The 16,403-nt window shown below is 39.7% G+C and overlaps 1 protein-coding gene across 7 annotated transcripts in view; it reads right to left on the bottom strand.

The window, feature by feature from the left end:
• The window catches only part of SDE5 (silencing defective 5), a 45,819-nt gene that overhangs the window by 20,827 nt on the left and 8,589 nt on the right, over positions 1-16,403 (bottom strand). For 4 of the 7 annotated variants that reach the window (XM_088886830.1, XM_010244630.3, XM_010244632.3 and 1 more), the window contains exons 7-11: positions 14,587-14,678; positions 14,366-14,422; positions 609-676; positions 407-513; positions 257-327 (exon numbers count right to left, since the gene is read on the bottom strand). In XM_088886830.1, the coding sequence (XP_088742956.1) occupies positions 257-327; positions 407-513; positions 609-676; positions 14,366-14,422; positions 14,587-14,678 (395 nt within the window). The remainder of the gene's footprint in view (positions 1-256; positions 328-406; positions 514-608; positions 677-14,365; positions 14,423-14,586; positions 14,679-16,403) is intronic. The other 3 variants (XR_016072092.1, XM_010244634.3, XM_010244633.3) reach the window with 2 other exon arrangements.

The following is a 16,403-nucleotide window of genomic DNA, read 5'->3' as shown; positions in this document are numbered from 1 at the left end:
GTAACAAGTTTTTCTTTTTCTTGTTTTTCACTTTTCCCAGAAAATTACAACTCGAAAAAAATATAACAAATTAATTGATTGATGCACTATAAGTGTTTTTCTTTTTCCTATTCTTCCCAGAAGATTGCCCATTCATAAGAATGTAACAAACCACATGAATGGTGTATTGCATTTTATCTTATGTCAATATATCATTCCCACAGAATTTGAGACAATTAAAACTTCTAACGAAAATCAACAGAATAGCCAGACATACCAAACGTTTTCGAGCCCCTTTTGTGGTATCTTCAGCATTGGTTTCCACAATAACCTTAAGGTATTGAAAAGCTGATGGAAGGCAAGATATGCATGTTATTTTATGAACTCATCTTGGGAATAGGTGAGACCTATGAGAAATATTGCTTGCCTGGAATTCCAGAAAGTGAAGTAAGATGAACCTTGAGAAGCCGTATTGCTTCCTTGGCATCATGCTCATGCAAATCAATCGACAAATCTGATCGAGTCTCCTCAGGTCTGAGAATAAACTCAAACATAGAATGTAAATATATCTGCTAGAATTTTATATCAAAGAAATAAAAAATAAATTGAAGGGCCCAACATGCTCGAACCTGGATTCAAGTATCTTTTGAGAAGACTTTTCATCTGCTTCTCTGGCCTTGCTGTAGTAAAATTGTCCCTAAACATCACACTCATGAGTCATGACAAAGAAGTATATAAAACTATGTAATAGTGGGCAATCAATTATATATAAATGTTAAGTGTCAGAAACAGCTTCGGATGCAGATTACCAGGAATTAACATCAAGCGTTACAACAATGCAGAAAGCTAACTGCTAACAGATTTCAATTAAGCAGAGAGCAATCAAGTATACAGAGGAATCAGGTAAAGGGATGTGTATGAAGAGTTAATTTCATGAGAAAACAGATTAGGAAATTTGCAGATAATTTGATAGATATATAATGTCAACTTATACTTTACCCTTTACTTGCAAGTCCAAAAAGTTAAATTTGTTTTTGTAATCATTCATGGAGAGAGAGAGAAAGAGAAGAAGAGGAAGATATGATTGAGAGAAAAAGAAAACCTACTTCTGGCCGCCGCCAGTTCACTATTTATATTAACTTAATATAAAAAGAATGAAAATTACAAGTATGCCCCTGGCGGCACTCCTTAGAAACAAACTAATAAGAAAGAAAGAAAATAACTAATTGACAGCATCTTAAGAGGACAACCCACTAACAGCAATTATAAAATAACAATTAAATAATCCTCACAACACTCCCCCTCAAGTTGGGCTGAATATGTCTATCATGCCCAGCTTGTCACATAACTCATTGTATCGCGAGTATGGAAGCCCTTTTGTGAGGACATCAGCGAGTTGTTCCTTGGAGTTGACATAAGGGATGCAGATTTCTCTTTTTTCCAATTTTTCCCTTATGAAATGTTTATCCACCTCAATGTGCTTGGTCCTCTCATGTAGGACAGGATTGTTGGCGATGTTTATGGCTGCCTTGTTGTCATAGTAAAGAGACATAGGATTATGAGCAACAACTCCAAGCTCCCTTAGAAGATTCTTTAGCCAAAGGACTTCAGCCACCCCATGTGCCATAACTCTATATTCAGCTTCAGCACTTGACCTTGCTACCACACTTTGTTTCTTGTTTTTCCAGGTCACTAGGTTTCCTCCCACAAATGTGCAATACCCACTCGTAGACTTTCTATCATCCACAGCACCTGCCCAATCAGCATCTGTAAAGACTTCCACCTTTAGGTGATTATGTTTACTGAATAGTAGACCTGTTCCGGGATACTTTTTCAAGTATCTAAGAACTCTCTTTGCTGCCTCCATGTGTGGTTTCTTAAAAGAGTGCATGAATTGGCTTAGAACCCCAACTGAATAGGCAATGTCTAGACGGGTCATAGACAAATAAATCATCTTTCCCACTAACCTTTGGAACTGTTTCACATCTTTCAAAGGTTCACCATCACAGTCACCCAACTTGTGGTCAACATCCATGGGAGTATCTGCTGGCCTTGCACCTAATTTTCCTGTGTCCTTTAATAGATCAAGGGTGTATTTCCTTTGAGAAATGAAGATACCCTTTTCTGAGCGGGCGACTTCAATTCCAAGGAAATACTTCAGGGGACCTAAATCTTTCACTTCAAATTTAGATGCAAGGAATTGTTTCAATTTTTGTATTTCTGAACTCCAACTTCCTGTAATGATGATATCATCCACATACACTATCAATACAGCAGCCTGTTCCTGACATCTTTTCACAAAGAGTGTATGATCAGACTGACGTTGTTTGAAGCCCATCTGCTGAACTGCCATGTGAAACTTACTGAACCAAGCTCTAGGAGATTGTTTTAAACCATAAAGAGACTTTCTCAACTTGCACACCTTATTTTCACTTCCCTTGGCACAGAATCCAGGGGGTTGAACCATGTATACTTCCTCCTCTAAGTCACCATTCATAAAAGCATTCTTTATGTCCAGTTGATGCAATTCCCAGTCAAAATTAGCAGTTAATGACAGGAGAACCCTAATTGAGTTCATCTTAGCTACTGGAGTAAAAGTCTCATCATAGTCAACCCCGTACACTTGAGTGTACCCTTTGGCTACTAATCTTGCTTTGTACCTTTCAACTGTTCCGTCTGCCTTGTGTTTAACTGTAAACACCCACTTACACCCCACGGGGTCTTTCCTCTTTGGAAGATCCACCAATTCCCAAGTTTGATTTTTATGAAGAGCATTAATCTCCTCCTTCATGGCATCTGTCCATTCGGGGCATTTTAAGGCTTCTGCAACATTTCTGGGAACAGGGATGCAATCAACTGCAGATAGAAAGGCTCGGTATGAGGGGGAAATGTGACCATAGGAGACAAATTGGGTAATGGGGTGTTTGGTAGTGCATGACCTGACTCCCTTTCTTTGAGCAATAGGAATGTCAAGGTCATCCACAGTAGGAGTAGGGGTATCAATAGGTGCAACAGGGATTAGACTTACCTCCTGGGAGTCTAACGGTGTCGGTTGCTCAATGTTTGGCTGCTCCACATCTCTATCACATTGCTGATCTCTACGACGTGTACGTTGGAAGACACGAAAGGGAGCAAGGTCCAGAATAGAAGGAAGAGAGACTTGGTGGACCTGAACCTGCTTCTCCTCTTCCACACTACTACTCTCCCCCTGAGGAGTAGGGAAGAATGGCTTAGACTCAAAGGACACATCCATAGACACAAAAAACTTATGACTAACGGGATCAAAGCACCGATACCCTTTCTGAGATGAGGGATACCCCAAAAAGATACAAGGAATGGACCAAGGGTCTAACTTACCTCGAGACGGAGATAAATCATGGACAAAGGCACGACAACCAAAAGCTCTCATGGGAATGGAAAATAAAGGGGACTGCGGGAACAACAACTGATGAGGGGCCATGTAGTTCAGCACTTTGGAGGGCATGCGATTGATGACATAAGCAGTTGCAAGTATAGCATCCATCCAAAACCTTTTTGAAACATTCATGTGTAACATCATCCCGTGAGTTACCTCAAGGAGGTGCCTGTTTTTTCTTTCTGCAACACTATTTTGTTGTGGTGTTCTGGCGCATGAGCTCCTATGAATAGATCCGTGGGAGGCAAAGAACTCATTGAGCTCACCATGGAAGTATTCTTTTGCATTGTCGGATTAGAAGATCTGTATTTCAACATGGAACTACGTAAATACCATCCTCTGGAAGTCTTTCACAATCTTTGTAACTTCGTCTCTACTACGCATAGGGAATACCCATGTATAGCGAGAGTAGTCATCGATCAATGTGATAAAGTACTTATATCCGCCCTCAGAGATTACAGTAGTAGGCCCCCATACATCAAAATACACAACATGAAAAGGAACACTTGATCTTTTATTATTTGAGTGAAAAGTTGTTCTACATTGTTTGCTCAACTGACACGTTTGACACTGGAACTCTGACACTGAACATGACTTAAATAAAACCGGAAACAAAGACTTTACTATTTCAAAAGAAACATGACCTAACCAACTATGCCACAAAAAATTTTTACTCTTATTTGACTGACTATGTGAATCTGAGGATGACACCGAGAGACCAGCTTTGTTGTCGATAATGTAGAGACCATCCACTAGGCTCCCTCTACAAATCGTCCTCCCAGAAGTTAGGTCCTGAAAAAAACATGAGCCAAGAAAAAATGTTACACTGCAATTTAAAGAGCTTGTGATACTACTAATTGAAAGCAAATTTATAGGAAGTTGAGGGACATGCAATACACAATTCAGGTCAAGGCCATGGGGAAGAGATATTGATCCTTGGCCTGCAATGGAGGAGAATGAGCCATCTGCAAGCCTCACTTTATCCCTTCCTAACAAAAGGCTATTAGTTTGAAACAAGTTCGACTTACCGGTCATGTGGTTAGAGGCCCCTGAGTCAATGATCCAAGGGGAACCAATGGGAGTGACATGGAATGCAAAAGTCGTATTACCTGATGTAGATGCAAATGAAGTAGGAGTACCAGTGACTGAGCTATCCATCTGTCGCAAAGCCCTACCATAAGACTCCAAGTGGTCTCTGAAGGAATTCATTATATCTTCCTTGGGGTCAGAATTATTAAGGTGGTCCCGGGTAGTATCGACAACCTGAGTATCTTGGGTTGCCACATGTGCTGCATTATGTGTTGTGTTCATCTTCTTCTGACCTTGCCCTTTACCCTGTTCTTGGTTCTTCACTGCCCACTTGAGTTTCCCGTGAATGTCCCAACATGTGTCATGCGTATGCTGTGAGCGCCGACAGTGGATACAAAACAACTTGCCTTTATCATCAGCCTTCTTGGTGTCACTTTTCTTCCCCATGTTGTTATTACTCATCACAGTCAAAGCAACTTGTTGCTCCACCTCAGTTGTAACCATCACACTCCGCCTACTTTCTTCCGATTGAACAAGGGAGTATACCTCGTGAACTGACGACAACTCTTTGCTTCCTAGGATTTGAACTCTCAAAGGTTCATAGGCAAGGTTCAATCCCAACAAGAAGGCAAACACACGCTGCTAAGAAACCAGCTTCCTGTAGGCCTTAGCATCGTCATCGTGTTTCCACTCTATTAGCCTGATAATGATCCAATTCTTTCCATATGGAAGTAAGGGCTGAATAATAGGAAGACAAACTACGATTTCCTTGTTTACAGGTTGAGGATTCAGCTTGCAACTGGTAAACCTTGGCATAATGCCTTTGCTCAGAATAAGTAGTTTTGGCCTGTTCCCAGATCTCACTAGCGGTGTCTGCCCACATAAAGTTCTTCTTCACATCAAGTTCCATGGCTGCAAAGAGCCAAGACATCACCATACAGTTTTCTTGGTCCCACCTATCATGTTCAGTTGTCTCACTCTTGGGTTATTTCACCCTTCCATTTATGCGACCAGCTTTTCCCCTTACCGTTACATAAAGTTTTACACTTTTAGCCCACTCCAGGTAGTTTAGACCATTTAAAGGGGTAATGGGCATGGGAAACATCATGTTTTCACCTCCCATACCAGCTGTGTTGCGGGTCGGTGTAACCCCCGATGAGGTTGAATCATAGTTTGCCATAGATTACTGCTGAAATCAATCCAAATCCCACACAACTACACAACAGCCACAAACAGAATACCAACCCTCAAAAAATTTACTTCTGGGATGTGGAAAAGACAACAAAAAACTGTTGAAATCAACTCTGTGATGGTTCAGTCATTAAACCAGCCCGGGAATCAGTCCAACACCAACCAAGGCAGACGTTAGAATAGTATACTATCAGTCCGACTACAGCCCATACAGTCTAACAATCCAACATCCAAACGAATGTATAGAACCAAGGAATAAGGCCTTCACACCATTGGCCAAAAACAAAAAAAAACAAGAACACATACCCTGTCCAGCACCTATACGAAGGTGCCAACCAGAAACTGGCTTCACAGCATCGAACAGAAAAGAAGGGGAGTCTCTTTCTGCATCGCCCTTCTTCGACTAGGGTTTCCTTGATATTACGACCAAGGAAGAACCCAAAGGAAGAGATGCAAGTAGTCTGCTAGGATTTTTCTGTCTTCCACATTCAAGAAATCAAAGAAGGAAAAGAGGACGAAGCAGGTTCAAATAGGAGAGACCGAAATTCTTTTATAGCCCAGAACCTTGCTCTGGTACCATGTAATCATTCATGGAGAGAGAGACGAGAGAGAGAGAGAAAGAGAAGAGGAAGATACGATTGAGAGAAAAAGAAAACCTACTTCTGGCTGCCGCCAGTTCATTATTTATATTAACTTAATATAAAAATAAAGGAAATTACAAGTATGCCCCTGGCAGCACTTCCTAGAAACAAACTAATAAGAAAGAAAGAAAATAACTAATTGACAGCATCTTAAGAGGACAACCACTAACAGCAACTATAAAATAACAGTTAAATAATCCTCACAACAGTTTTTATAATGTCAACTTATACTTGACCCTTTACTTGCACATGTGCATAGTAAAGGGATGTGTATGAGAAGTTAATTTCATGAGAAAATAGTCTAGGAAATTTGCAGATAATTTGATAGATATATAAATGTCAACTTATACTTTACCCTTTACTTGCATATGTGCATAGCACGTGCCCCTACACTAGCATGTGTGTGTGTGTGTTGTAAGATATTTGGATATAAGTATAACTTGAAGTCTTTGAACTACAAACATAAGAAAAATGCATAGCTGATTAAAATGCATGGTTGAAAAGGCTATGATTGTAAGATTAAGGAGATCTAGGGTTCAAATGAGAGAAAAAATATTGAAATAACAGGTAAATCAAAGAAAAGAAGTTAGTTCAAGTAGTCGATCAAGACTACAATCAGTCTTGAATCTAAAAGTAAAAAGGTTTCAGATGGAGAAAAGAGAAGAAGAAAGAAGAAGAAAAGAAGGAGAAGCAGAAGTACACAAGGGTTTTAGAAAAGAGAGAGAGAGGGACTGATTAATTGAATCTGCCACCCCACTCTTAATATTTATATGTTTACTAATTGTAGAAAAGGCAGAATTGCCCTTAATGCTTACATGGCAAATAAACTAATAATAAGCTGAAATAACAAGTTGTCTGAAATAACTACCAACTAACACTGACATAACTAACAAAGAGTACATGTTGTGTTGTCATATGAACACAGTGGGGACCACAGCTGTGGGGCCCACATCAGTGTTCTCTACACTCCCCCTCAAGTTGGGAATAGATATTTGTCATTCCCAACTTGCATAAGTCTGCCTCTAACTTCTTCCTTGGTACAGCCTTGGTGAGAAGATCTACGAGCTACATGCTGGAGGTGATATACGGGAGACACACTTCTTGAGATGAAACCCTTTCTTTGACAAAATGTCGATCAACTTCGATATGCTTAGTTCTGTCATGTTGTACCGGATTGTGACCTATATTAAAAGCAACCTGATTATCGCAATACAGCATCAAAGGCTTCTCATAATCAATACCCAACTCTTCAAGTAATGACTTCAGCCACTCCATTAGCCATCGATCTGTATTCAGCTTCAACACTAGAGCGAGAAACAACATTTTGTTTCTTACTCCTCCAAGAGACAAGGTTACTTCCTACAAAGGCACAATATCCAGAGGTAGACCTCCTGTCATCAGCACTCCCAGCCCAATCAGCATCTGTATAGACCCCTATCTTCATGTGATCATTATTCTTGAATTATATACCTCTACCCGGACATCTCTTCAAGTATGCTAATATTCTCTCAACTGCAAGAAGGTGAGTAGTTCTAGGAGAATGCATGTATTGACTGATAACACTGACTGCATAACTGATGTTTGGTCGGGTAAGACAAAGATATAGGAGTTTCCCAACCAACCGTTGGAACATGGCTTTGTCTTCAAGAGGCTCTCCACCTTCTGCATTGATCTTGTGATTTTGTTCAATGGGTGTATCTGCAGACTTGACACCCAACTTTCCAGTTTCTGCTAACAGATCTAGAACATACTTCCTTTGAGAAATGAAGATCCCATGTTTAGATCTAGCAACCTCAATACCCAAGAAGTATCGTAGTGCACCCAGATCTTTCACCTCAAACTCTTGATGGAGTTGTTTGAGGGACTCAATCTCACTATTATCATTCCCTGTCACTACAATGTCATCCACATATACAGCAAGCAAGGTTAAAGAAGAGTCCACTCTTTTAAAGAACAATGTATGGTCTGACTGGGCCTGTACATAGCCAAATTTTCCAAGGGCTTGTCTGAATCTGTCAAACCAAGCTCTAGGGGACTGCTTTAGTCCATACAAGGTTTTATTCAGCCGGCAAACCTTCTTAGTTGTCTCTGCATCATAAAATCCAGGGGGTAACATCTGTAAGTCTCCATTTAGAAAGGCATTTTTAACATCCATCTAGAGCAAAGGCCAAGAATAACTCGCTGCGAGGGCTAACAGAACTCGAATAATGGTCATCTTTGCTACTCGGGCAAAAGTCTCCAAGTAGTCTATACCATAAGTCTAAGTAAATCCCTTTGCAACTAATCGGGCTTTATACCTTTCAATGGAACCATCAGCATTATGTTTCACGGTAAATACCCATCTACATCCAACCGATTTCTTTCCTTTGGGTTCGTCAACTAGCTCCCAAGTATTATTCCTCAAAAGGGCATCCATTTCAACCTTCATTGCATCTTTCCACTCGGGAACTGACAAGACTTCCTGCACTGTTCTGGGGATAGGAATATCAACAATGGAAGTGAGAAAGGACCTGTAAGAGGGAGACAGGCGATCATAGGACAGAAACTGGGAAACGCAGTGAGCTATGGATGTGGTGCAACGTCGTTTCCCTTTACGGACTGCAATAGGGAGGTCAAGGTCATCCTAAGAAAGTGAAGTAGCAACAGTGGAAGGTATCTCAGTGGGACTTCGATCCGGATCCGCAGAAGGAACTGGGGCTGGCCTGGACTGTTGATGACCAAAATCAACTTGCCATCACCACCTGTGATAGACTTTCAAGTCCTAACACCTCTGACAACCCTCCCCATTACAGTCCTCATCACTTAATGGAATGGGTAAAGGAACTTCAGATGAGTTAACCCCACTCTCACTGCTCTCCCCCTGAGCAAAAAAAACCCCATTCTCACTACTCTCCCCCTGAGGAGAAACCCTAAAGTAATAGGGGACCTCCTCAAAGAAAGTAACATCCATCGAGACAAATCTCCTTCAGGAAGTAGGGTCATAGCAGCAATAACCCTTTTGAGTGTGTGCATAACCAAGAAAAATGCATTTGGAGGCCTTAGAGTCAAATTTGGAACGATGAGGTCCAAGAATCTGAACAAATTAGGTGCAACCAAAGGTTTTAAGGGGAACAGTAAATAATTCTTCATCTGGGTATAGAAGGGTAAACGGAGGCTTCATGTCAAGAACCCGTGAAGGAACCCGATTAATGAGATACACTCTTGTGAGAATAGCATCGCCCCAGAAACGGATAGGCACATTGGAGGTAAACATAATGCTTCTAGCCACCTCCAAAATGTGCCTATTCTTCCTCTCAGCAACCCCATTATGCTATGATGTATAAGGACAAGTGTTCTGGTGAATAATCCCATGATCAAGCAGATAAGAGGCTAATGGCTTGGTGAAGTATTCTTTCGCATTATCAGATCTGAGGATTTTGATTTTGACCCCGAACTGGGTTAAAATCATCTGATGAAAGGTCTAGGTCAAAACAAGAACCTCATCTCGAGAACGCATAAGGTAAACCCAAGAAAAACGAGTATAGTCATCAACAAATAACAAGAAATATCTATACCCCCCATAGAAGGAATGTGATACGGACCCCAAACGTCGGTGTGCACAACATCAAAAGAATTACTACTTTTTTTATTACTCAAGGAATAAGATGTTCTACAATGCTTTGTAGGATCACAACTCTCACATCTCAAATTTGACATTTGAACTAACTCAAACAAATTAGGAAACAAACTCTTCAAAGACCGAAATGATAAATGACCTAACCGATTATGCCAAAGCATAACCGGACTAACAGACTAAGAAACAAAAGAATTCTTATCTTCATGATCTTTCCAATGAGAACTCTCTCCAAGCAGATAGATCTCATTCGTCTCACGGCCAGTCCCAATCACCTTCCTTGTCTCCAAGTCCTGAAAAACACATCAGTCAGGGAAGAAAGTTACTGAACAGTTCTGATGTTTTGTAATACTACTAACTGAAAGCAAATTAGTATCAAGCTTAGGGACATGCAAGACTGAGGATAAGGAAATGGTATTAGACAACTTGATGTCTCCCTTACCAGAAATGGGAACAAGGGAAACATCAGCAATGGACACTTTATCTCTACCAGAAGATAAGTGATAGGTAGTGAACAGTGACGGCAAGCTAGTCATATGGTCAGATGCACCTGAGTCTATCACCCAACAATGTTCAGTGTTACCTGGAGCTGAAGCATGGTAAGCTGAGGCCCGAGTACCTGACTGAGCAAAGGCTGATGTAGCAGGAGCCGATGATGACTGAGATGACTGAGTTGAATTCCCAACCTCCTTTTCCAACTGTATTAGGGCAGCCCGAACAGCAGCTAGGGTGTCTAGGGTTGTGCCTTTTGTGCCCGATGAGGATGCAGAATTGGTATTAACAGCCATATGAGCATTACCCCTTTTGTTCCTCAGTTTTGCTAGGACTATATGAGGGTGCAGTTTCCAACATGTGTCTTTAGTATGCTTGGGTTTCTTGCAATGTTCACACACTAGATCCCGCTCATCTTCCTTCTTCATATCTCTTTCTATATCACCCCCAGACTTAGGTTTAACCGCTGCCAGGGCTGGTGGGAAGGGTTGATGCTGCATCATAACCTTTCTCCTAGTCTCTTCACTATGCACCAAGGATTAGGCTTGGGATAAGGACACACTGTCCCTTGTTAGTATCTGCTGTCTCACAATATCATAATCAAAATTCAGACCAGCTAGGAATTCAAACACCCTATTAGTCTCAACCTGCTTTCTATGAGTCTATACATCTTTCTGACTTTCCCACTCAAGTGTTTCCAGATGGTCAATTTCATACCACAGAGACTTCAAAGTAGAGAAGTAAACAGAGACTGGTTTCTCTCCTTGCTTGAGGTTATTAACCTCACACTTCAATTCATAGGCTCTAGCAACATTAAGGGGTTGGGAGTAGGTCTCTTTCATGACATCCAAGATCTCCTTGGTTGTTTTTGCCCACAAATAGTTTCGGTTGATATGTGGTTGCATAGAGTTGTACAACCATGTCATAACCAAGTAATTCTCCTGAACCCACTTGGTATACATTTGGTCCTCCTTGGATGGTTCTTTCACATCTCCCAATAGGTAGCTAAGTTTTCCTCTTCCCCTAATAGCCATCATGGCCGATTGGGCCAATTCTAAGTAGTTGGATCCATCAAACCTCACAGTTGTAATCTGAAATGCAGTCTCAGACATATTACCAGAATTGCTAGTCCCAAAAACACCTTCCCCCTAATTCTTGAACTCCATTCTTGGTTAAGAATCAGTAATCAAAATTGTTAGAGCTACTGTAATAGAAAACAGCACTTAAACAACTGATCACAGTCAGCCTAGGTCTTCCACAACAAGGGAAACAGAATTCTGTATGAACTCAGTTCGGATGTGATCTGAAACCAATCGACAGTTCTGAATATAAGCAATCCAATTCTTGATAAAGGTTCTCACCCCCAAAACAGGCTTTGAAGCCAAAACAAGTCTAGAACTCACTTAGAAAACAATCCGGAATGCTGAAACAAATTTAGGGTTTGATCGTAGGGTTAAGGAAATCTTTGTGAGAACAGAAACAGTGCTCAGCCGCACCTTCCAAATAGGCTCACAGTCAAATCTGGTAGTAGGGTTAAGGACAAACCCTAAAAAAAAATCAGAGAACTCTGATCGCCTCTGAGAAAATAAAGGAGAGCTCAGCCGCTCCTCCTAGATAAGTCCAACCTATCTTTGACTGATGATGATCTCAAGGAAAGATAAAAACTTACCCAGAAAACTCTGATTGCCACCTTCAATCTTGGCCTGAACCCTAATATTGATCCTTTTAACCTTCTCTGATTCTTCCTGATTACCAAAACACTCTCCAAGCCTCTACAAGCCTTCAAACAGTTGTTAAACCCTTCTGGTAACCTCCAAGAATCAGCCAACGAACAGTTCTTTCTAAGCTTCCAGCCCTAGGCAATTCTCATGTGGTCGGCTGGACTAGACACACATGAGAAACCCTAGATTGGCTCTGATAGCAAGTAGTCGATCAAGACTACAATCAGTCTTGAATCTAAAAGTAAAAAGGTTTCAGATGGAGAAAAGAGAAGAAGAAAAGAAGGAGAAGCAGAAGTACACAAGGGTTTTAGAAAAGAGAGAGAGAGAGAGAGAGAGGGACTGATTAATTGAATCTGCCGCCCCACTCTTAATATTTATATGTTTGCTAATTGTAGAAAAGGCAGAATTGCCCTTAATGCTTACATGGCAAATAAACTAATAATAAGCTGAAATAACAAGCTGTCTGAAATAACTACCAACTAACACTGACATAACTAACAAAGAGTACATGCTGTGCTGTCATATGAACACAGTGGGGACCACAGCCGTGGGGACCACAGCCGTGGGGCCCACATCAGTGTTCTCTACAGTTCATGAAAAAAGGTAAATGTCTAGAGAGAGAGAGAGAGATGTTAGCAAGGTGGAACATGGTAGCCCAGTAGGGTCCACCAAAAAGTACATTAACCATTATTTACTGTGTCTTTTTGTGGGCCTCATCATGTCTTTTAGTGTCCTCCAAGTGCAACCCACGAAGAAAATTCAATTCCTTTATTAATTTAAAACTAAATCATGGCAACGAATAAAAAGAAATTTCTGGTTTGTGAAATTCTACATTCAAGATTATTAAACTAGATATCAAGAAACTATAGGTAATACACTTGATTATATTTAATCCATCAAAAAAGGGATCATTCTAGATTAAAATGTAGAGCCCTATATAGAACAGAGTCAACAGACAACTAGGTTCAATCATCCAACTGATAACAAGATTAAGATTGATTTTTCAAATAAGGAATCAACTAGAGTGAAGAAAGTAAACTTTAAGTCTGGACTTTTTCTACTAATGAAGGCTTTTCCTATACATAGTAGAACTAAAAAAACAAGGGAAGACAAAAACAATTTAAGTAAAAAAAATTAACAGACAACTAGGGTCAATCATCCAACTCATAACAAGACTACAATTGGTTTTTAAATTAGAAAGCAATTAGAGTGAAGAGAGTAACTTTTTAAGTCAGGACTTTTCTACATTAATGAAGGCTTTTCCTAAACATACAACTAAACAAAACAAAGGAAAATAAATAAGTATCAAATAGGTTTCATATTATCTCCTCTTGGCGGGCCTGACCCCCTCTGTGTGTAGAGAACACAGAAGCATCAAGAATACAAAGAACAAAAGTGATTCCTGAAATGAAACTGCCAAACTTTATGCTGTACAAAGAACAAAAGTGATTCCTGAAATGAATCTGCCAAACCTTTATGCTGTGTTTGGATTGGAACAAAAGTGAAAACTTGGGGGGGCGGGGATGTGGGATCATCAAGGATGCCAGATTGGTTCCCCAAATCAAAGATTACTAAAGCTATTCAGTTTAAAGCCTGTTCAATTCTTTCCAGTTCCATAACACTCACATTGGATTATGACACCTGAACTCGATAAATCTGTTTCAATGTTGTATGATAATAATACTCATACTGGATACTGCATGAGCACAACTTAATTGTATGCACACTTAAAGAATGCACAAATGATGTATAAAATTCTAGGAAGCAACTCAGCTGCCTGTAGAATATGTTTTCTATGCTGATTACATGCAATTAAACCATCTCTAGAATGAATCTTACATTATATGAAATATGTAGTACCATGTGATGCCTGGGATTTCAAATAAGCATCTGGTACGTCATATCAGCATCAAGTGATATAGCCCAAAATTAGAGATATTTATAGTAGACAAAAAATATCAGTATCTCCATCCCACCAAAAAAGTAATGAGAAGTTTTAGCAGACACTGGATTAAAACTCCATCTGCTTACTCCTTTTGTGAATTGATCATTCATGTGCCTTTGTTAAGTGGCACATCTGAAAATCATGGAAGCCAGAATAAGGTGACAAGGCGAATAATGTGAAAACCTTCAGCTAAAAGGGTTCAGAAAGCAGGGAATTGAAATCAAAGACATAGGCAAATGTAATTTGACTGATTTAAACATAAAAACATATCATTTAATACCATTCATCTAAGCGCAAGAATTCATTAAAGTTTATGACATAGAAGCAGTACAGCAGTACCCGCTCTAGAAGAGCATTAGACTGAGCATGATCTCCCTTTACAAATGCATCAGCAGCCTGTAAATTAAATAATAGTATCAGTGCACATCATCTAAACTTGAAGACGATAAAGATCAACTTTGTTTCTTCACATAGATGTAACAGCACTGCAAACATGAAATACATTCTGTATTAAGAAGAAAACTTCTGGCAACAAAAAATTCTGAAAACATTCTACTTACAGCTCTATAATATTCCTTCATCATAACCCAATACTCCTTAACAGCTCTACGAAGGACTTCGTAGCTATCCTCCTCATCTATGGTGGTGTTATCTAGAAGAATTTATAAGATATAGAAACACTAAAAAGGTAGCAAGAAAGTCAAAAAAAGGATACTTTGCAACAAGTGAAAGCATATACTATCAACAGAACAGTGGCGCACCTCCTTAGAGAGTCAAACCATTTGCTTATTCACATTCTTTCATTACTTTTGAATATTAGATTTGGGAGATGCAATTGCCTTCTCAGAATTGTCATCTTTTACTCAAATTCGAACTTTTCAGGAATGCAAAAGCTCATTATGAGGATATCTATCTTTAACAATTGTCCTTTACTCCTTTTTCAAGAGTTGGACCCGAAAATTTAAGCTTTTTTTGAAGATAAAAAATTCAATTTTATATTGAAAAATAAACAAAGTTTAAGCTTAAGTTTTGGACATTAGCAAATTTGAGCTTGAAGGACTATAAGGTTTTCAAAAGGATCAAGGGTGCATAATTCATAATAGAGCATTAGCAAATTTGAGAACCTCATTGTTATTTTGGATGTTTCACAAGGGAAATCATGAAAGTAACGTAAAAGCAATGAGGATATTTTCTAATGCAGTTTCACAATGGAGCACATTCATGGTTGTTTGTAAACTTCCACTGAACCGAAATATTTCCACAAATTTTCCTGTTTTAGTGGCACTTGAAAATGAAACTTTCTTGGATGAACATTACATGGCTTGAGTTAAATCTTGGTACTTTGATTTTTTTGATTAAATGTTGTATATGCAACAGAAAAATGAAAGACTTCAGTTGATGCCTATAAACAGTGTGATGGATTCATGGAAGCATAAAGAAAATATTATAAAAAGAGATAGGGACTTTTTTCATGGACAATAAATGAAAAAGGATAGGCTCCAACCAATGTTTTAAAACGCGGAGGCGTGACGTGAGGCATTCTGCTACCTAGAGGCGTGAGGCATAGTTTAGAACGCAAGAGGCGTAAGCCTCCTTAAGAGGAGGGGGGTTAGGATGAGGATGAAGAGGAAGGGGGATCTCATTTTTTCTTTATTTTTAATAAAAATCTTTTATTTTAAGAAGAATAAAGATGCATAATATTAGTTGAAAGGGGGGGTCTTGTCGAGGTGGAGGTGAGCGAGCGAAGTGAGCTCGCACCCCCCAGCCAAAGGGGCAGGGGGCAAAGTGGCAAACCACTTTCTTTCCCCTTATCTTTTCTTCCCTTCCTTTCCCTTTCCTTTCTTTTCTTTCCTATTCTCTTTCTTTTTCTTTTTTCTTTTTTCTTTTTTTTTGTCTTTTTATATAAGATGTGCATGAGGTGCATGAGGTGTGCGCCTCTAGCATGCCTCATGAAAAAAGCGCAAGAGGCATACGCCTCAGGGCATTTTGGGAGTGCCCCGCCTGGAGGCGCGCCTCCAGACATACACCTCCCATGCCTTTTAAAACACTGGCTCCAACCAAATTTTAAGGCAAACCACAACCTAAAATAAAATGCATTTAATGGGTCAAAAAACATGGTTTAAAATGTCCCTAATTTCCCTAATATTTCCACGACATATTTCCATTTCCATGGGTAGCAACACGAAATTTTACTAGAATCAACATTTCCCCAATGAACACTAATAGAACTATGTAGAGTACAAGAGATAGTTTCCACAACGTATTTCCATTTCCACTTTCTTGGGTAGCGACATGAAATTTTACTAGAATCGACACATTCCCTAGTGAACACAAGTTATTGTCCACCTAACTTACAAGAGATAGTATTATAACATAA

The sequence above is a fragment of the Nelumbo nucifera genome, chromosome 1 (genome assembly GCF_055504915.1).
Source record: "Nelumbo nucifera cultivar China Antique chromosome 1, China Antique-T2T, whole genome shotgun sequence".
In the NCBI taxonomy this organism is placed as follows: domain Eukaryota; kingdom Viridiplantae; phylum Streptophyta; class Magnoliopsida; order Proteales; family Nelumbonaceae; genus Nelumbo; species Nelumbo nucifera.
Note: the sequence above shows the minus strand (reverse complement) of the source record. Positions and strands in the feature narration are given on the sequence as shown.